The following is a 20014-nucleotide window of genomic DNA, read 5'->3' as shown; positions in this document are numbered from 1 at the left end:
AGATAGAAGCCCACTGGCAAATTACAAACATGCCATATAGTTTCTGAAGCCATCAACAAGTATAGCTCTGGCTGCATATTTAACCACTACTTACTGCCATAGGCGTCTTTTAATCATAGTTCATACATATTCAGTAGGGGTGAGGTTGATGCGGATCCAGATGGATAGTGTTGCTCTCTTTATATGTTTTAAAATGTGTTTTATATGTGCTCTTTCCATCATGATTTGCCGCATGCAGCAACATTGGGTTACAGCATCTTGTTGTTTATGACAGGCTTGAGCCTTAGTAGTTCCTGAATTGTTCCTGTACATTTTAGCTAATTTACCATCATAGCAGGTGATAGATGGCAGATGAGTGGAACGTGGACACAGTTATGTTTTATGATTACATTGAATAAAAAATGGTAGCAATGTAGCAAAAAATGAAGGCTCCCACTTAATCCTGTCTGTTTATGTATATATTTAGTAAATATTTGTTGATTTAATGTTTTGTGATCTATCCTTCTATTTTCTAAGGACCCTTGGTGTTACGTTACCAAGCTAAAAGGCGACAGCCTAAAGTTCAGACCACCTGCCCAGCGTAGTTACTGAGAGAGGAGAGGAAGGGGGAACTACCCTCATCATTGTCTACTGCTGCCTTCTGCTTCCTCCTGGGTTCAGATGTACGCTGAGAAAGTTGTGACAGAGGGGAAGATGGGTGAGTGGCCTGGTTAAGTACACGCTTGTTTTCGTGCCGTTCACCCAACAGAACACCTGTAACACACGCACGCTCACCCCATGCTACACACGTACATGCACAGATCAAAATGCTGTGCAATGCTGCTGCCCATGCAGCCTGTTTTCTGTATTTGTGTCCAGACATCAGTCCACCTTACAGTTAACGATTAACCGGCCTGTTCAAAACTGCTTTGCTGTCTTTTTGATGTTCCCTGAATTTTTTTATGACGTTTGTTTTTCAGCTGGGTCAGCGTATACTAGTTGTATATGTTGTAATATTTGTTTCATTTAGTTGTCTCTTTAGTCCAAATAGATGCAGGATCCATAGTAATAATGATCATAGCAAATTAATATTAACACTTGTTAATATTAGTACTCATTATATTTAGGAAAAGAATGACATGCTCTATTAAATATACCATAAAAACATTTAGGCCACATGACTCTATGCCAGTTTTGGGAAATATGATGATGACATATTGTGAAAGATTAGAACATGCCTTGGGCTGGGCTCATTCTGTACATCTGTATTTAATTTTTCTTTTCTAAGCTAACGTTTATGTTACACCAGTGCTCTTAAGTTAACATTAAATATGTATTTGTGGCTCTTTGAATGATCATTGAAAGAAGGAGGTCTTGGAGGTTTTGCCACAGACGCAAACAGAAGTGAGTAAAAGTAAAGTACAGGTATGTCAGCAATCAGACATAATCAATATAGTTGTATTTAGCAACATGTAGCTGTCCAAGGACAACTTCCTGTATTTTTTTTGTTTCTTTAGTACATAGAAGGCATTAACCATCAGTATTCCTTGTGCTTTATGCCTGAAGTAGTTAGCAGACCGTCTGACCTCAAGACGATGAACTAAGAAACAACGTCAAGACTTTGCAATAAAACATTAAAAAAAACAAAGTTTCTAAAGCAGGTAACAGTGTCTACTCTGCTCATAGAAACACATCCTGGATGAGACTGTAATTTCTTCACACAACATAATTTGTGTGTGTTGGTGAGGGAATTAATTTCTGTCTGTGTGAAATGACAGAAAAACATTATTACTAATAGAACAACTAATGATACTCTTAAGAATAACATGTATGCAAACGTAGAAGCCGTGCACTTTACCTGAGTGACTCCTTTTATCTTTTAAATTTAAATATTTTTGAGTTAGACTAAACAGTTTTACACAGATTGTGCTTCAAGTCTTAAAGAGTTAGTTCAGATTTTCTTTTATTACCTGAAGCAAAACAATGTCAGATCACTGTGAGCTTTTTTTTTTGTGTCAGGCATAAACTGCCTGTTTTAGCAGACTTTAGCAATTTGAATCTATTCAAAATGAAAAAGTTAATATTAGTGGAATACAGCGCTATGGAAGTGGATATTAAAAGTATACAACTTCGTAACGGACTGTTCTTATAATTGATGCTGTTGTTTCCAGCCAGGCAGCCGCCATGTTTCTTTGTGAAGTTTTGTAGGTTGATGCTGCCAGGTGTTTTGGTTCCTCCAGATCATCTGCAACCCATGTGTACCTCAACTTTGTCAGGAACAGATTTATCTTTTGGATTTTGTGTCAGTTGTTTAGTGGCATCAATGATGTTATCTCAAAAATTATCCAGACAGACTCACAATCAGCTGGCTCGCCAAGCCAGCTGTGTTGATACAGTGGATGTCTGACTAGGTTGCTAGACTTCGACCGCCTTCGAGGATGTACTTAATATTCAAACTGATAATTACTTAGTAAAAGATAAATTACAAAAATCTGAAATAACTTTTTAAGTACGTTGGCTTATTTATTAAATTTCAGTTGTGCTTGACAGATTTGTGATTTCCATGTTAAAAAAATGACACAATGTTTTTGCTCTATCGTCCATCTTGTATAATAAATGACAAGATTTGCTTCATAATCTCAGTCCACTGCTACTAGCATCATTGTAGCCCAAAGGAAGACAGAGAAGGAAACAAAAATCTGTCTTAGTTTTACTAGCTGCAGCACTGTTTATATATTTTCCTGTCTTATTACTCCAAACGAGTTAGCTCTTATAAATGGCTATTATTGAAGTGAGACCACTGTATGTACAGGAAGCACATTTGTACACGTTTGTATAAACTGAAATTATTAAACGGGTTTGAACAGAAAAATGTTTATCAAACTTCTGTTGCACTGAAAACTAAAGCTGACTGTCTGAATAAGTGAGATACTTACACCTTTTTAGCTGTTTTTGCTACATTCAACCACAAAATGCACATAACTTAACTTACCGTATTTTCCGCACTATAAGGCGCACCACATTATAAGGCGCACCTTCAATGAATGGCCTATTTTAAAACTTTTTTCATATATGAGGTGCACCGCATTATAAGGCGCATAGAATATACGCTACAGTAGAGGCTGGGGTTACGTTATGCATCCATTAGATGGAACTGCGCTAAAGGGAATGTCAACAAAATAGTCAAATAGGTCAGTCAAACTTTATTAATAGATTACAAACCAGCGTTGTGAAAACTCTGTTCATTCCCAAAATGAATAAACAGCTGTTTTATTATTTTCCCCGAGGTAAAGTAAGTGACGTGGTATTTCCGTGACACAGTTTATCTTTTAACAACAGCAAGGTGTAACATATAGTGGAGGGGAACTTTTCCTCGATTCAATAAACACGTAAAAAACAGTCTGATACTGTTACGGTAAATCAAACGTTAGTGCAATCACAATATATATCCACTTCCGCACCATTGATTCGTTCATGTTAAATTCTCTCGCTGCTGCTCTGTTCCCGTGTTCTACTGCGTGACTGATCGCCTTGAGCTTAAACTCTGCGTCGTAAGCGTGTCTCTTAATAGGAGCCATTTTGGGGTCATTGCACAAAACCCAGCATGCACCGCGCGCTTCTTCTTCTACGGGGGAAAATAAAGTCGGCGGCTGCTTACCGTAGTTGCGAGACCTGTTGTGGCTCAATATTGGTCCATAAATAAGGCGCACTCTCGGCTTTTGAGAAAATTGAAGGTTTTTAGGTGCGCCTTATAGTGCGGAAAATACGGTACCTTTTAATCCGTAATGAAATGAAGTTGTCTTCACCCCAAACAACTTCTACTATTGTTTGCCAGCAAATGGTCTCAGCCCTTGAAACGACTTGCTTAGCTGCTTGACTGAGGGGTGTCTACCCAGAGTGAATCATGCTGCGTGTAATTAGAGGAAAAACAGCCTCGTTTAGGAGTGGCACGCACCGCCTGGCTTATTTTTCTTTGTTCTGGGCTAAAATCAAAAGAGTTGCTATTTATTTTTAGAGACAATCTGTGTTTATATCTTTCGCGACATAGTTATTTATCACGTGGGTGTGAGCAATCAGGAAAACCCAGACACGAGCAGTACTACTCGTTCACATGGTTGTTTTTTATTTTTACTTTTGTTCCTTGACGACCACTGCATGAATGACTCACAGTTTGTTCTTACTCCAACTCTTTGTGAGAGTCAGTGGTAGGTCTTTGCTTGATCCCACTTCTCCACACCCAGATAAAAGCCTTGGGATTATTTACAAGTGTTCAAGTTACAAACTCTTTGAAAAACTATTATGAAAATATTTCCTTCTTTCCTTTTTAAACTGGCTTTAAAATCTGTTTGCTAGAGTGAATGTTTTAATCTAGTTAATAATGAGCAGTGAGTTGTAATTAGCATCAGATTTACAATACAGCACAGCTTTTCACGATTAACACCTAGAATAATTTAAGATTGTGTTACTGAGTGTAAGTGAAGCATTTTTTCCTACATTAAAAAATGTTTGGTTCCCAGGAACAACGTCTGTGTGTTTGGATAGGACTTTTTGTAATCGCAACATAAAAGCCTAATTGGCCAATAAGAGCCCCTCTGAAATGGGTCCTTATGCTTTTTAATAAGCAAACACGAGACAATGGCCTGAGTAAATATCAGGGATTCATCCTAGATTAATTTCTGAATAGATACAAGTTGTGAAGAGAAATCCCTGAAAAACTGGAAAATCTGTGTTGAGTTGGTGCCTGTTCGAGACAGCTTGATGCCATTACTTATTTTCTTAAGTGACAATGGCTGATCAAACAATAACTGAGCCAGAGAGCTGATAAGTTAGTAGATTTACGACAAATTACCATATGTTTCTCATTGGAATAAGTTAGGATAATGTTGTCAAAGTGGATCATTAATGATGTGAGGGTTATGTGATATTAAACCGGCATCTGTTTCACTTTCTGTAAACATTTGTTCAGCTGATTGTTTAGGTTGAAGTGTGAGACGTGACTCAGTTTTATAATATTTCTTTCCAATTTCCACATAATCAGCACAGCATGGCATTAAGTTCAGAGTGCTATAATAATTTTTCAGATCTGGTGTAGAACAATATCTGCACCGGGCAGATTTTTTTTTACATCCTGTTGAAATGGTGGCAATATTTGTTAATTTAATGTTTTTGTCTGTCTTTCTGGTTCACATCTTCTGGCAAAAATGTATTAAACGTATGCTATTGGTGTGTTTTACCATATAATCCAGTCTTTTAGTATGTTTCTCTGTAATTTGACTTTGATTTTACACTCTGAACATGTAACACCAAAATCATATTCCTTGTTTGTGCACACCACAATCTTGGCCAATGGAGCAATTCTAGGTGTGATTCCACCAATAGGTTCATACTTTCTAACACCCCCCCCCCACACACACACACACACCCCACGCCCACCACCCCCACCCCCACACACACGCACACACACACAATCTCAGGTAGAGGTAGACAGAAAATATAGCTTGTTTTGTGTTATTGGAAATTGTGTCATATGAGAGAAAAAAACAAGTTAGATAGAAAAATGGACATTTTGGTCTAGGCAGACTTTCCTCTCATGTTAGAATAAATATGCCAGTGCCGAGGTGTGAAGGAAAGGTTGTGATACTTCCAGCCAAACAGAGGAAGAATGTCCTGCTAATAATGTGTGCTGTGAGTCACTATTATTGATCAAATTCTGTTTTATTTCTTATCCTACCTATTCTACCTACAGCTCTTGTATTTCACATGTTGCCTCCTGAATCAGAGACGATGCTAAAAGTACTCGACTCTGGTTCAGTGGTCCAACATCCTCTTTTCACTTGAAAGTAATTTGAAAATCCAAAGTCAGCACAGCTGTCTACAAAAAAGATTTGATTATTTTAAGCCTTCTGTCTCACAACAAACTTTATGAAGATGCTGATTTCATTTTTTCTGTTACCTACATTACTGAATAAACCTGTAATTCATACCGGCTTGTTAGTGTACCGACATACCTGATTGTCCAGTGAAGTGGCTTGATCTGAAGAACAATGATTCCTTTTATTAAATACTGAAATCATAGATATTTACAAACCAGTGAGGGTCACTTGATGCAATTTTTTAAATTAATAATTCAGGGTTTAGAGAGATTCTGTCTTTGTTGTTCTTCTATAAATCAGTGTTTTGTTTTGTTTTTTTTCAAAAGGAGAGCATTTAGGCTTTTAGTCTGGCTGCAAGACTTTAAATAATAAAAAAAAAATCATAATCTCTATGTTTTCCTCCAGCTATGTAAAACTGTATGCAAAAAGTTTTTTCTGCTTTTGTTCTCTCATTTTGAAAATGTACATTTGAAACTCGGTGAATCTCTCTCCTCATACTTGTCCTGATATAGTAACTTATTTTAATTAATCTTTTTAGCTTTAGCTTCTTCATATCTGGAAGACAGATATTAGTCATATCGGCTGTAATCTGCGATTTATGTGTTCATCTGACCCTGATTTGTATATCTGGTTTTAGATGCGAATCAATCTGTAACAACATTTTCTCGGTGACATGAAAACAACCAGGAGCTGTTAAAACTCTTTTCAGATATCTTGTTTTTGTGCATGTTTCACCACAAAATTGGATATACTTTTCATTCTGTTATTACCCTTTATGAAGCACTTTTGCATAAGTTACTACTGAGGATTCCTTGTGATGGAGCTAATAGAAAGAATCCAGAGTGTGAAGACTGAAAGTTGAAAGATTAGGAAAGAGATGACTTAAAAAGAAAGAAGTAAGGAAATTGAAGCTTTTGTTAAACAAAAGTGAACTTGCTTAGCATCAACTGTAAGTGTGCTGAGTTTCTCACAAGGCAGGCCTTATTTCCACATCTAAAGCTTCAACCAACTTTAGAAGAAGAGTTAAACAATGAATTCAACTTATAAACATGTTTTAATAATCCCAAAGGGAAGCTAAATATTGTTTTAACTCATATTTTATAAGTTTATTAAAAGAGTTGCTTTAGGCTGGAAGGATCTGCTGTAGCAGCCTGTTTTAAAGCAGTTCTGAAGAAGCCTCTGACTGAAGACTGTTGTTGCATGACCATCTGATAAAGAGGAGGTTGTTTATTAATTTATTAAGAATACCTCTTTGCACCATCGTCTCCAGAGGTTCTCAGAGCCAATGATAATAATTAGAAGAGTAAAAAGATGATTGTTATATGTTTAAGGAAACACAAACAAGCTACATTTCCTTCCTTTGTCCTTTCCAGATGATGACAGAGCAGAGAAAGCTTTGGCTATGCTGAACTATCAAAAGAAGCGGTCAGGCTGTGTGATGTGATTTAATGTCCGTCTGTGTTTGGAGGGGTTGCCCCGGCTATTGTCTGCTCTGTTGCTCTAACCTTGATAACGACACTGGCCACTGGTTTGTGTAGATGGGATGTGATGTAAAGTGGGAAAGTGATAGTAGCTGACCTGTGTTGAAAGACAAACAGCATGTCCCGGAGACTCAAATTTTATATAAAAAATAAATAAATAAATAAATAAATAAAACATCAAAAACTTTTGTGTGGGAAAGTGTATGTGCATACTTCAATTTAGAAAATTCAATTTAGCCCCAAATGCAGTCAGAGGGATAAAATATATATTCCACTTTATAACATAAAATGTGAAATTCCCTTTTAAAGAGTCAATGAGCAGACAAACCTGATCACTGAAATGTAAAATTCAACTGACAATATTTTCATCGCTAATATGGGCTTGATGAGAACAGCATGGGTACACAGGTTCACACTCCTGGGACAGACATGGCACTATATCCTAGTTTTAGGAGTTTGTTCTTGCTTTGTGGGTAAATGCTAGACTTTAGACTATTGATCAGATCTGTACTCTTCACGTTGTGCCAGCACATGAACTGTCTGCCTCTTCACATTGGGGCAGCCATCTGGGCTGCTTGGAGTCCAAAAATTGTTTTGTCTAAATTAAACATTAGTCCGACCTTTTTGTTCATTTTTTCAGAAGTACAAAGTAAAACAAAGGTGTCAGTGTTTCAGAATAAATGCACTTTAACCTAGATAGAGTAAATAAAACTATTCAGACTAAACTTGCTACAACAGGAGAATTAAGTCTGTGTACAACTTCACTGAAATTGTAATTTTCAACCCTATAGCTAAAGATTAGCCACCAATATGGCAATTAAGATTTATTGACATAAAAAGTATGCTAAGATTACAGAAGTTATTATTTTTGCTGATACCTGAATAATTAGATTAAAGAAATCCCAGAGGACAATATCATGGCTCTGAATAAATAAAATCTCTTTTAATTGCCTCAAACACATCCACACACATACGTCCAAACACAGCGATTCCTTTAGAGACATCATAAAGAAACTGTAATGAATCTGTCACTATATCAGGATGTGAAACTGCACTAGTATAATTCATCCTTTGGTATAATTTCTAGATGTCTAAATATATCAGACATATGAACAGCACGGGAATGTTCAGCCATCCTGTGCAGGAAGGAGTCGGGTTCTGGTTGAGAGTGTTTGGATGCAAAATGTGTGATTCCAGAACAAAAGCAAAAGATGCTGGTAGAAACAAGTTCTGTATCTACATGGGCTAGAAGGTCATTTGTAGAGGAATAAAACATTGCTTCAAATGAAGCATAAAAACTAAGGTTATTTATTGGAGATGCTTTCAGGAACAGAGACTGCCATTTTTGGAGACAATTCAAGTGTTTTGAGGAAACTACAACTGAATTATTTGACCATAATGACAATTTTTACATTTGGAGAGAAAAAAATAAAGAGACTCTTTTTCAGAGATGGCTCCAGAAAATGTGTGAGAAGAGCAGAAAACGTATGCATGAACCAAGGTGGACTTGTTTATTCCAGTTCTTTCTCTAGGATTTGGCCAAAGTTGTTGTGACCACTACAGTTTAATGGCCAATCCTGGCAAATACCACAGAAATGTGTGTAAGCTGCTGATTTTGAAGAAAAATTCCCCAAAAATGACCTCTCTCATAATTGTTGCATCTAGAAACAGAAATAATTTCTGTTTAATTAAAACTGACCCAAAACCGGAAACATTTAATCTGACTTAATGTCAGACAGTGAGAAACGAAAGAGTTATGTGTTGTTTCAACTGGATCCCCATTTCCACGCAATCTGTGAAGTCTATGCCCCATCACCATCAGAACTAAGTTGAATGTCCATTATGTGTGTGTGTGTAGGGAACAGAGGCATCTCTCTGACCTGTGTGTTGACCCCGTGGAGGTTGATGGGCGTCTGTGCAACACTCATGACCATTGGAGCCATCGGCGCTGCAGTCTGGGCCGTAGGTCAGACTACATTGCTTTCATACGTAATCATATCACACATTTCTCCAAGTATGTGACGACAATAATCAGCTGCTTTTGATATTTCTTAATGCTTTCACTTGATTTCCAATCAGAACGTGCTGACCTGCTGCTGCTTATTGTGTTTCTGTAGTTACATTCTGCACTATGGAGGGGGACACAGGACTGTATGATGGTAAGTTGGATAAGATATGAACATTTATTCAAATTAACCAACTTATTACAGTTTATGTAAGTGTTGTGTTAAATCACAAACATAAATATGCCATTAAATGTTGTACTATTGTTCACAGTGAAGCTATTGCATCTACTGTAGTTATTAATTAATTTATTTAGAAAATACCACAGAATAATAATAAGTATCTCTGAAGTCATATGTTTTCCTGCAGTTCAGGTAAATTCACCTGACCAGCATCTCAGAGTGTTTGACTCTGCTCAGAGGAGGTGGCGCCAGGTGTGTTCCTCGTCAACCAATGAGCTTCTTGCTAGCATCAGTTGTGAGGAAGTTGGATTTGTTAGGTGAGATCATTGTTATCAAGTCATGTTTTTTTATTTATACACTGGTTTTATGAATATAATGGGAATTTAATTTGCTGGCCTTACGAGTGATTGATCACTCTGCTTGCTTTTCAATAAAGGTCGCAAATCCTGCTTAAAAAAAAGTTTCTCCCAATGCAATTAGTTTTAATTAAAAGGACAAGAGTTACTCAGAGTGAAACTTAGCAAACAGGCATTTAGATTGCATTAGATCTCTAGATCGCAAAAATAAGCACAAACGACCAGGACCAAACCAGCATCACTAATCTGTTGCACATCATTCTGTTTGTTTTGAAAATTGTATTTGTAATAAAACATTTCAAAAACAGATTTTCCACAACAGATGAAATTTAGTAAAAGTTTTTTTAGTCAGAAAATAGACAAGGGGCCAACGTGGAATCATCATGTTCTCATGCGGTGGGCCCATGGTTTCATTTTTAAATGTCAGTAATCCAGTCATTTCGAAGACATAACTCATGATCAGTGTTTGTTTCAGCGTGGTGAACTACTCGGTCGTATCGGTGCCTGAAGCCAGTGGTGACGTTGGAGAGTTCTTCTGTGTCAGACAGGAAGAGCTCAGCTATGGAAAGAAAATCAAAGACTCATTGTACCCATGGTAACTCACACCGCTGGTTTATCTCCTAATCCGTCTCCTACAGTGCCCTCTCTGTGGTTCTCTGTGTGTTTTTATGAATTTGGTCTCTTTTAACATTTATGAAAGATGCTTAGAGGTTTTTGAGTATCCTGCGGTCATTAATTCTGGTGGTCTTTGTTTCAGTGCCTGTGAGAGCCGGGAAGTTCTTACACTGTTATGCCAAGGTGAGAGGTCAGGCCTGGACTCATTCTGTGTGGCACACTGGCACAACTCAAGTGCTGCCACCCTACACCGCTACCAGATTACCATGTTTTTGTGGATTCTGGTTCTTTTCGACCTTGTTTTCGACCATTTTCATTCCTAAGGAAACTTTTTCACTCTAAAAGTTGGATTTATTTTCTTCCCTTTTCATCCCTCTTATTTCTCTCCTTTGCAGACTGTGGCAGGCGTAGTTTTGCTGCGGACCGTATAGTTGGGGGTGTGGATGCCAGGCAGGGCAGCTGGCCCTGGCAGGTCAGCTTACAGTACGATGGCATTCACCAGTGTGGAGGATCCATCATCTCTAATCGCTGGGTTGTTTCTGCGGCTCACTGCTTCCCAGAGTAAGTGAGGCAATTATTGCTAAGTTGGACATCTTGTGTTTTACGAACTGGTTAAACAGTGTTTCACAATTTATAAGCTTACAAAATCTACATGTAGATATTTTAAGTGTGCTTAATTAATGTGTCTGTGAAGAGCTTAAAAAAAACTTTTTTTCTTTTTTTCCAAGGCGGAATCGTTTTATTAATCGATGGCGCGTGCTGCTGGGCTCCATCTACAACAAGCCTGTCAATGCTAACGTGGTCGAGGTGAAGACCATTGTTTACCACAGTAGCTACCTGCCCTTTGTAGATGCCAATATTGATGACAACAGCAGAGACATCGCTGTGTTGGCTCTCGCACAGCCTCTTACTTTCAATGGTAAGACATTATAAAAAAACAAGCTATGTTCTTTTGACATGTTGATGTCTGTAATGATTAACACCTTCTTTACCTTGTCAACATTGCGAAGATTGTTGAAACAAACGCTTTTCTGACTAATTAGTTTACTTACATTCAGAGTGCAGTGTGCACTGCTGCAGTACAGGATAGAAAACCAACCCCTTTTCAGTGGGACATGACTGACATCTAGTGTTAACCGTGGATAACTACAAAATCAATATTTGAATCATAAGACAGTGATGGTCTGGATATTTCTCGTAAGCCTTGTTTTGAATTGGTGCCAGATAAACTGGAATGAACTGAAATGTAATATTCCAAAATATGTAATTAAAAAAGATTTATGACAGGTAAAGAGATCTCAATCCATCTTTTTACTCAGTTTGTTCTGTTTGGTTTTTAGTTTCAGTACAAAACTATGGGTAGGATGACATCTAGTGTTGTTAAATATAGACTTGTTGTGAAATTATTTTTAAATTTTAGTAAATGCTCTGAATTAAAGTAAGAAAAACTTTTAAGGGGATGTAACAAAAACAAGAATTAAACACAAAAGTTCAGTTAATCTGCAATAATGCATTATCTGTCCATGTTTGCAGAGTACATCCAGCCTGCCTGTCTGCCAGCGTATGGACAACGGCTAGTAGACGGACAGATGGGAACAGTGACAGGATGGGGAAACGTTGGATACTACGGTGGGTCTAAACCCTTAACATACTTTGAGATTTTTTATTTTTTAGTTAAGGGTTACATTCAAATTTTTTTTTCATTTTCTTGCCATTCTTTTTTTTTCTCTCCCACAGGTCATCTGGCAGACGTTCTCCAGGAAGCAAACGTCCCCATCATCAGTGATGCTGTGTGTAACGCTCCTGATTACTATGACAACCAGATCACCACCAGCATGTTCTGTGCTGGCTATGAGAAAGGAGGCATCGATGCCTGCCAGGTCGGATATCAATGGGTTTATAAACTCAAACGTGTCAACAACTTTGGATTTTTTGTGTGTGATTATTTCACTGTGTTGGCTGTAATTGTTTGTGGCATTAGGGAGACAGCGGAGGTCCTTTTGTGGCTGCTGACTGCCTGTCTAAAAGCAGCCGCTATCGCCTGCTGGGAGTGGTGAGTTGGGGAACAGGCTGCGCCATGGCTAAAAAACCAGGCGTCTACACCAGAGTCTCCAGGTTTCTGCCGTGGATATCCACAGCCATGAGGGTAAGAGTCATGCCTTATCTGTACCCTTCTAGACGCAAATACAGCAGAACCTGGATCTGAAATGCTAATAACTATGTAGTGTTACATGTTTCTTCTTATTTCTAAAAACACTAATCTGTTTAATCCTAATTTTAGTGAAACCAGCAACTGATTCATTTGAGCTTTTTTACACCAGCACACCAGAACGTTCATTTAGCTTGTAAACGAACCTTTCTGCTCTCATCTTTCTGCAGAACTATCACAACTCACCAGGTGTTCACAAACTGGCTCGACCATGACACCCCTGCATCCATCTCTCTATTTTTGGATGACAATACGAACATTTTGTGTCGCTGACACTGTGACCCCGTGACAGGGAAGTGAAAAACTGTGACCGTCCCCTTTTATCATGGCTTCAGACATTTATTATGACGGAAACATTCCCCACTTCCTGAGCCTTATGCTTCACTGAAGGTGTACTGATAGGAAACCAGTTTAACCAGTTGTTATGAAGATATGGAAGCAAAAGACACATAAATATTGTCACTTAACTGAATTTTACTTTTGAGGAACCTGTTGAGTTTATTTTTCTCTCATATCTGTGAAGTAGACTTTGGACTTGAAGTATGGATAACTGGACATATGAACTTCCATGAAGCTCAATCAATCAGAGCTATTCTGGAAGTAAAGTTGATTTTAAAAGAAGATTTGATCAACTCTTTACATGAGTCGCTGTCTTCAGTGCTGGACACACCACTCACAGTGCGTATTGTAGGAATGCTAAATCCACTTCAACACTATATTTAAGCTAACAAATCAATGCATACAACCAAACACCTAAAGATTTAAAAAATGCTTAATTATTTTCTGAGGTTGCCTCACAGTGGAAATGCTAGTTTTCTTTGCTTTCACATTCACTCATGTGATACACATTTTATCTTTTATCTTTTACAACACATTTTATAACATTTCCACATAGCATTCAGTATGTGCCTTATACTTTAAATCCACTTCAATCGCCCCAATCAGTGTTTTGTTGTTGTAAATATTAGTCTGTTCCTGTCTCTTTGTTCAAATTATTGAACTTTCTAACCTTTTGTCATGTTATAAACACAAACTTCAAAGTAATGTAATGGAGCCTTATGTGACTGACATAATAGAGAATAATTGCAAGGTGAAAGGAAAAAGGATACTGACACATCTTGCCATTCAAGTGTGCAATAATAATTAAATTCCCGTTTCATAAAACATTTTTCTACTGATGATTTTTATCTTAGGATTGTGAATGTAATATATTGGCATGTGTTTGTTTGTATGTGTACTGATATTCCCAGAACTGTCATATTAAACTTGAACCACAAAACCATAAACAAAAAAATATTTTTAGTTATATTGTTCCTCTTTGTGTTTCATTTACCAAATAATGCATTAATATAACGTTTTATACCTTTTAGAAATAAAAGTAGCATAACCTAATATTCAAAAAACAGTGGAATTATCAGTGTGTGTGTCCTGAGAGCAAGTTGTAAATATAAATGGTTTTTGATCATAAATAATAAACTGGTCGTTTTCTGAGACTGATGAAGGCAGAATATAGTTTCCTTTTCATTCACTGAAAATTGTTCATTTCTTTAATTCAAATTTGACAAACATATTGCTACATTGAATGTTTTCTGAAAAAAAAAGAGTCAAAATCACAATAAATATGATTTATTTTCAAATACAATATTTACAGGTGTGCAGAATAGACATGATGTGGTTTATGCTGTCCAAAAATGAGATACATTTTTTTTTAATCACAATATAGTTTTAATATAAGCAACAGTTTTTTTAATCTCCAAATTTAATATTAAAATAAATAAATAAAAACTATATTTGACTAAAATTCTGAATTCTTTAGCTTTTAATGCCTCTTTCTCCCGAAACGTGTCGAGTATGTATTTTAAAACAAAGATGTTGTCAGGAGACGAATCATCTGCTGGATTTGACGACCGAGGAGTAGATCACAGAGCTGTCGTCTTCTCTGCCTTTAGACCTGAGCAGAAGATCATGAAGCTCAATCAATCCACCGATTAAGACCTGCTCATATTGCTATTGTTGCAGTACAGATAGAGTTTCCCCATGGGTGTATTTTATTGTGAATTATTTGTTCAATGATGGAAACATACTACTGCACATATAAACCTACCAGGAGTTTTTGTGTTGTGCTGCTCTCCGGTCTCTGGGTTTGATTGTCACTGTGGTGTAGATAATCTCAGCCTCAGAAGATTTAGGAGTCTAAAAATAAAAGAATGGAACGATCTCAGTCAGATTGCTATTGGAGTTGGTCATTTGTAAACGCATGCAAACATATTTACATTTTTCCTGCGTGAAGCTGGAGGGCCGTAGGGGTCAGAGGCGGGTGGAGGAGAAGATGGAGGCATGTGAATGTTGGAATAAGCAGTTTCTGTCGGTTCTTCAGGGTTTGATGCTCTTCCATGGAGTCTGGAGACTAAATGAGTCTGACGGATGGACCAGAGAAAAATCTTTGTTTTTCCTTTTTAAAATTCTAATTCAATTTTTCCCCAAAACGCCACATAAAATTTTATTTGAGAAGAAAGGGCAAGCCACAGCTCACTTCTTTGAATTTGGAAAGCTGGGATGTAATTTCACAGCTTATTGTAGATGCACTCACTTTTTTGTCCGCCTCAGACTTCTGTTTCCTCCTGGAAAAACAACAAGGGAAATTAATGTTTAACCTTACTGAACAGCGTGTTCCTTACTTTTGCTTTATCTTGTGCCATCTTTTTAACCGATATTGCAATATTGGTAAATACATCGACTACTAGTCGACACTCAGATTACATACGAATAATTGTTTTACTGTTTGTAGGAGATATGTGGAAAAAGTACAAGAAATACAGTTTTGTAAAATATTTCTTTATCATTCATCTGAATTATCAGGTTATGTTTTCATAGAGAGTGAAACAGACGGGTTTTTTTTGGTTTTTTTGGGGGGGGGAGTTAAGTTCCGATTTGTGTTTTTCCAGATACAGGAAATGTGTCTAACAGCTTTGCACATCCAGAGACTGAAATGTTGGCCCTTCCTGATTTTTAGAACAACTTATGCTTGGCTGTGGTTTTTACTTCACCACAAATCAAGAAGTTCAAGATGTATCAATACTTTTGCAAGGCACTTTGAGTGACCTCTATGTCGCTCTTTGCCTGCTGTGACTAAAAAGTGCTTGTCAAAAATAGAAATTCAAACGACGCATGCATGCTACCTAGTCACGAAGTGTGTTGAAATTTGTCGGAAGGCAATGTCCCAAGCAGAAAAGGAGATTTCCAGACGATGAAGTCATACAAGCTGTAAGTTGGCCAACAGTAACAACCGCATAACTCAAATTAGTCGCCCAAACTCCTAATTGTTTGATGACTCACCAGAACAAAAGCAGCACAGCAACTAACGCCACTAAAAGAAGTAGTCCAACTCCAGCTAAGATGGGAAGGGACTGGCTGCCTGCGGAGCAAACAAAGTCATTTTAGGTTTTAATAAAGTTAATAGTTAGCAGCAGTGAAAGAGGAATGCCACAAACCATGCTGCCCTGCTGCCATGGCCAGGACCACCTCGGTTGAGTTGCCCTCTCCAAGGCTGTTCCTCACATAGCAGACATAGAGGCCGCTGTGGGACGATTCCATGAAGGGAAGGGACAGCACCTGTCCTGAGCCCACATGGACCCGGGAGTGGGAGCCGGTCGGTTCTGCCCTTTTGTACCAGGTGTAGTTGTCTGCTGCAGGGTTCGCATCGCTGACGCAGGTTAGATTGACGCCGCTGCCCGCAACAATATGCTCTGGATTCACTGAAACTGAAACATTCGTCGGCTGATCTGGAGAGAAAAAGAGTAATTCATTTTTCGTACAGGGCTGGCAGAGCTGGATCCTAGCCTGTACACAATCTGAGTTATTTTAAAATATTATTCACAATGAAAGAGAGACTGTTTTGACTGCAGCAGTTCTTCTGTTTCTGCTACCTCTGTGAGGGACAAAGCTGCAGAAACTCAAATAAAAGTTTATAAAGCAGGACTTTTTCTGTAAGTTTTGCCTGGACATGATGAACTGAAACCACATGTTCTAGTTGAATACCAATGAGAGGAAACATGCTGATGTTTCACTTCGGAAATCCTCTGCATAAAAATATGCATCATAAGAATCAGATGGTTAGCTTATTGAAGACGTTAGCTGAATGTCCTGCTGAAACTTTTATCGGGAGAAACATGTCAATGTCAAGAGAAATGGATATCGCAGCGTTCTGAACGCCAACGGTGAGTGAGTCGATTGTGAGCAAAACCACAAATTTAGACCAAATAATCCTCATCAGGTCGTCCCAAGTAACACAAAGTCTCTGCAAGAAGATGGCCATCAATGAGTCAGTTGTGTTTGTACAAGAAGGCAGTCATGACTCAGGAAGTTAAGGGGAAGCACTGTAACATTTTTTCCACACAAAGAGCAGGAATAAGAGTTATACACTATACTGTGAAGCTGGGTCTGCGAGACATGCTTTCAAGTTGACATATTTAATATTTAACATCCTTCATACACTCACAGTGAACAGTCAGAGCAACAGAGGCCGACCGGACCGTCTCCTCTCCCTGGATGGCGCAGTAGTAGCTCCCAGCATCCTCTCTCCTGGCCTGGAACTGTGGCCTCCAAACAAGTCGCCCATCTTTGAACCATCTGATCTTTTTAGTTTCAGGACAGCCCAACTTGCAGGTCATCTTGACAGCGTCCCCCTCCCTGGCAACGCTCGGCTCCACCATTGTGGTCAGCTCTGCCACAGAGACAGAGAAACACATGAGTCCCTTCAAAGTCTTGGATGTGTGTTTATACGTATGTTCTTGTGTTATTACCTCTCACAGTCAAGGAAGCGTATGTGTCACTTGTCCATTTCCCAAATGTTCCGGCAAATTTGAAATAATATGCTCCTTGATCTGAAGGCTGAACATTATTGATCCTCAGGTCGCAGTTGCCGTGGTAATCGCCAATGTATGTAAAGTGGTTTGGCAATGAAGGGAGTAGTGAGAGGGGAACCTGAACCCATCCGTTAGAGACCTGCTGGGCTTTAGACCAGCTGACCCTGGTGACCAAATTCCCTGAAGTATAGCCGTACTTGCACTTCAAATCTACTGACGTCCCTCTTAAAGCGCACTGGTTTTCATAGGTCACTCCCCATCTTCCACTCCAGACACCTTCGGTAAATACAGTATATATAAAAAAACATTTTCAAAACCAAAAAAGATACAATTAATGTCAACTCATTGGCAAAAACATTCCAGAAAATATTATCTTACCTGGAATTAATCCCAGAATAATGATAATCCACCTTCCCATAGTTTAAATCAGCCAGTAAGTCATGAAATTGTAGAGTACAGTCTGAGGACAGGAGCAAGAACTCACTCTGTACATCCCTGGGGCGTTTTTCTTTTTCTTTTTTTGGTCAGTGGAAAGCAGAAGTGGAACGTCTTCCTTCCCCTGCTTCCTTTTTATCATATTGGGACACTTTGAGTTACAATTACCTTTCAGCTAAACACCTTCATACCACAAAATAGACTGGCAAAAGACACAGAGAGTTAAGATGTGGAGAAGGAAGACTGATTCAGCTGATTTGTTGAACCACAGCATTGAGACAGAGTACAGAATGTTCAGCATCCAGCAGCGTTAACACTGCGGTTATGCAAAGCAAGACATGCACGGTTTACTGGTTTTCACTGTTTTTCTTCTTTTAGAAAATGTCTCAGTGGAGATGTTTATGTAGCATACGTAAAAGACATGTGGCTACTGGACATGTTTTTAGAAGGGTTATAGCTACTCATCTGCTGACAGGCCACAGCTGCCCGCTGCACCGTGGGATGTGTGCTTCAGCACTATTTTACTGCTAGACTTCAAATTCCTTAACACAGAGAAAGAGCCGCTACCAAAAAGATCACAAAGTCCGTTTTACTGTGGAAAATATGAACAACGTGGGCTGTTTGGTATGATTTGTATGATACTTTTTTTGGTACTTCAAATATTTTTCAGGTTTTACAGCGAACTGATCTGGGATGAAGTGCATCTCTCATTCTGACAGGTCAATAAAAATCTCCAGTGTAAAAAAAAAAAGAGTAAAGATTGTGATTTAATAAAGTCACGACCTCACGCGTCTCCCTCCCTGTACTTTTGACCGGCTGGCTGACTAATGCCAGCTTTATCTATTCTGTGTCCACTAGGGGGAGACACTGATCCACACAGCCGCTATTAGAAATCCATTTAGATCCCTAAACACGGCTAAAGGTGAGCTTTACTCTCATTCGTTTGATGAAGTTTTTTCCCCTCCCGTTTTTACTGTATGTAAGTTTATTTAATGTGCTTAAACTCAATGGCTTATTCAGTTTTAACCTTTAATTTATTCAATCCTGTCACATGTAGGAGTATAAGGCATTATTCAAAAATACTATGTCTAATTGACAGTCTGATGTTTACCATTTGTTCATAGTTTTTGGACATATTTGATTCCACATTTTATCCAGTGTTATTTATATATATATATATTATATATATATATATATATATATATATATATATATATATATATATATATATACACAAGAGATACACAAGGGAGAATGAATCCAGAAGGATTAACCGGCTCTTCTCCACTCAACCAGCTAAGGTGTACTCTCAATGGCAGGGTAACAACAACAGAGTAGACCCACCAAGGCTGGAGACTGAACAATACTGGAAAGGCATATGGGAAAGGGAGGCGTCCCACAACAGCAATGCACAGTGGTTGATCTCTCTACGAGAGGACCATAATAACCTCCCTGAGCAAGCCTTGGTAACCATCACTGTGACAGACGTCCAAGAAAGAGTCTCAGGTATGAAAAACTGGACAGCACCAGGGCCTGACATGATCCATGCCTACTGGCTAAAGAAACTCACTGCCCTCCATGAGAGACTGGCAGACCAAATGAACCAGCTGCTACAAAGTGGGACTCACCCTGAATGGTTAACTGAAGGGCGGACAATCCTAATCCAGAAGGATCCATCAAAGGGTCCAGTCCCACCCAACTACCGACCAATAACCTGCCTCTCCACAACATGGAAGCTCATGTCAGGCATCATAGCGGCCAAGATAAGCAAACACATGGATAAATACATGAGCACGGCACAGAAAGGTATCGGTGTAAATAGCAGAGGAGCCAAACACCAACTCCTCGTAGACCGCACAGTTGCCCGAGACTGCAAAACCCGACACACCAACCTGTGCATGGCTTGGATTGATTACAAGAAAGCCTATGACTCAATGCCGCATACTTGGATCATTGAATGCTTAGAGATGTATAACATCAACAGGACTCTGAGAGCCTTCATTGCAAACTCGATG

General features: G+C 38.5%; 2 protein-coding genes across 4 annotated transcripts; one reads left to right on the top strand and one right to left on the bottom strand.

Moving 5' to 3' along the window:
• The first annotated feature begins 516 nt into the window (after nucleotides 1-516).
• On the top strand, nucleotides 517-14192 carry hpn (hepsin). 2 transcript variants are annotated; one of them, XM_032559633.1, is made up of 12 exons: nucleotides 517-697; nucleotides 9192-9299; nucleotides 9451-9492; nucleotides 9707-9836; nucleotides 10351-10470; nucleotides 10633-10673; nucleotides 10886-11051; nucleotides 11219-11409; nucleotides 12024-12119; nucleotides 12228-12370; nucleotides 12472-12636; nucleotides 12870-14192. In XM_032559633.1, the coding sequence occupies exons 1-12, from the start codon at nucleotides 661-663 to the stop codon at nucleotides 12912-12914; spliced, it is 1284 nt and encodes a 427-aa protein (XP_032415524.1). In that variant the 5' UTR covers nucleotides 517-660; the 3' UTR covers nucleotides 12915-14192. The 2 variants fall into 2 exon arrangements, with proteins under 2 accessions (XP_032415524.1, XP_032415523.1); XM_032559632.1 differs by having other exon boundaries at nucleotides 9192-9347.
• Nucleotides 13889-19164, bottom strand: LOC116717950 (B-cell receptor CD22-like). Of its 2 annotated transcripts, XM_032559634.1 has the most exons (9): nucleotides 17943-19160; nucleotides 17502-17840; nucleotides 17198-17422; nucleotides 16191-16481; nucleotides 16036-16114; nucleotides 15290-15320; nucleotides 14973-15116; nucleotides 14804-14892; nucleotides 13889-14650 (listed from the first exon to the last, which is right to left on the bottom strand). In XM_032559634.1, the coding sequence occupies exons 1-9, from the start codon at nucleotides 17980-17982 to the stop codon at nucleotides 14587-14589; spliced, it is 1302 nt and encodes a 433-aa protein (XP_032415525.1). In that variant the 5' UTR covers nucleotides 17983-19160; the 3' UTR covers nucleotides 13889-14586. The 2 variants fall into 2 exon arrangements, 1 of the variants encoding a protein (XP_032415525.1); XR_004338851.1 differs by lacking the exon at nucleotides 13889-14650 and having other exon boundaries at nucleotides 15286-15320; nucleotides 17943-19164.
• Between the last annotated feature and the right edge of the window lie 850 nt (nucleotides 19165-20014).

Source organism: Xiphophorus hellerii, chromosome 3 (assembly GCF_003331165.1).
Source record: "Xiphophorus hellerii strain 12219 chromosome 3, Xiphophorus_hellerii-4.1, whole genome shotgun sequence".
Classification (NCBI taxonomy): Eukaryota; Metazoa; Chordata; class Actinopteri; order Cyprinodontiformes; family Poeciliidae; genus Xiphophorus; species Xiphophorus hellerii.
Note: the sequence above shows the minus strand (reverse complement) of the source record. Positions and strands in the feature narration are given on the sequence as shown.

Coding starts and splice junctions, on each gene's coding strand:
- hpn (XM_032559632.1), top strand. CDS start 661: ATGTACGCTGAGAAAGTTGTGACAGAGGGGAAGATGG. Junction 11,052..11,218: donor GCGGCTCACTGCTTCCCAGA/GTAAGTGAGGCA, acceptor TTTTTTTCCAAG/GCGGAATCGTTTTATTAATC. Junction 12,371..12,471: donor GAGGCATCGATGCCTGCCAG/GTCGGATATCAA, acceptor TTGTGGCATTAG/GGAGACAGCGGAGGTCCTTT.
- LOC116717950 (XM_032559634.1), bottom strand. CDS start 17,982: ATGGGAAGGTGGATTATCATTATTCTGGGATTAATTCCAG. Junction 15,321..16,035: donor GCTGTGCTGCTTTTGTTCTG/GTGAGTCATCAA, acceptor TTGTTTTTCCAG/GAGGAAACAGAAGTCTGAGG. Junction 14,893..14,972: donor CAGCTTCACGCAGGAAAAAT/GTAAATATGTTT, acceptor TTTTATTTTTAG/ACTCCTAAATCTTCTGAGGC.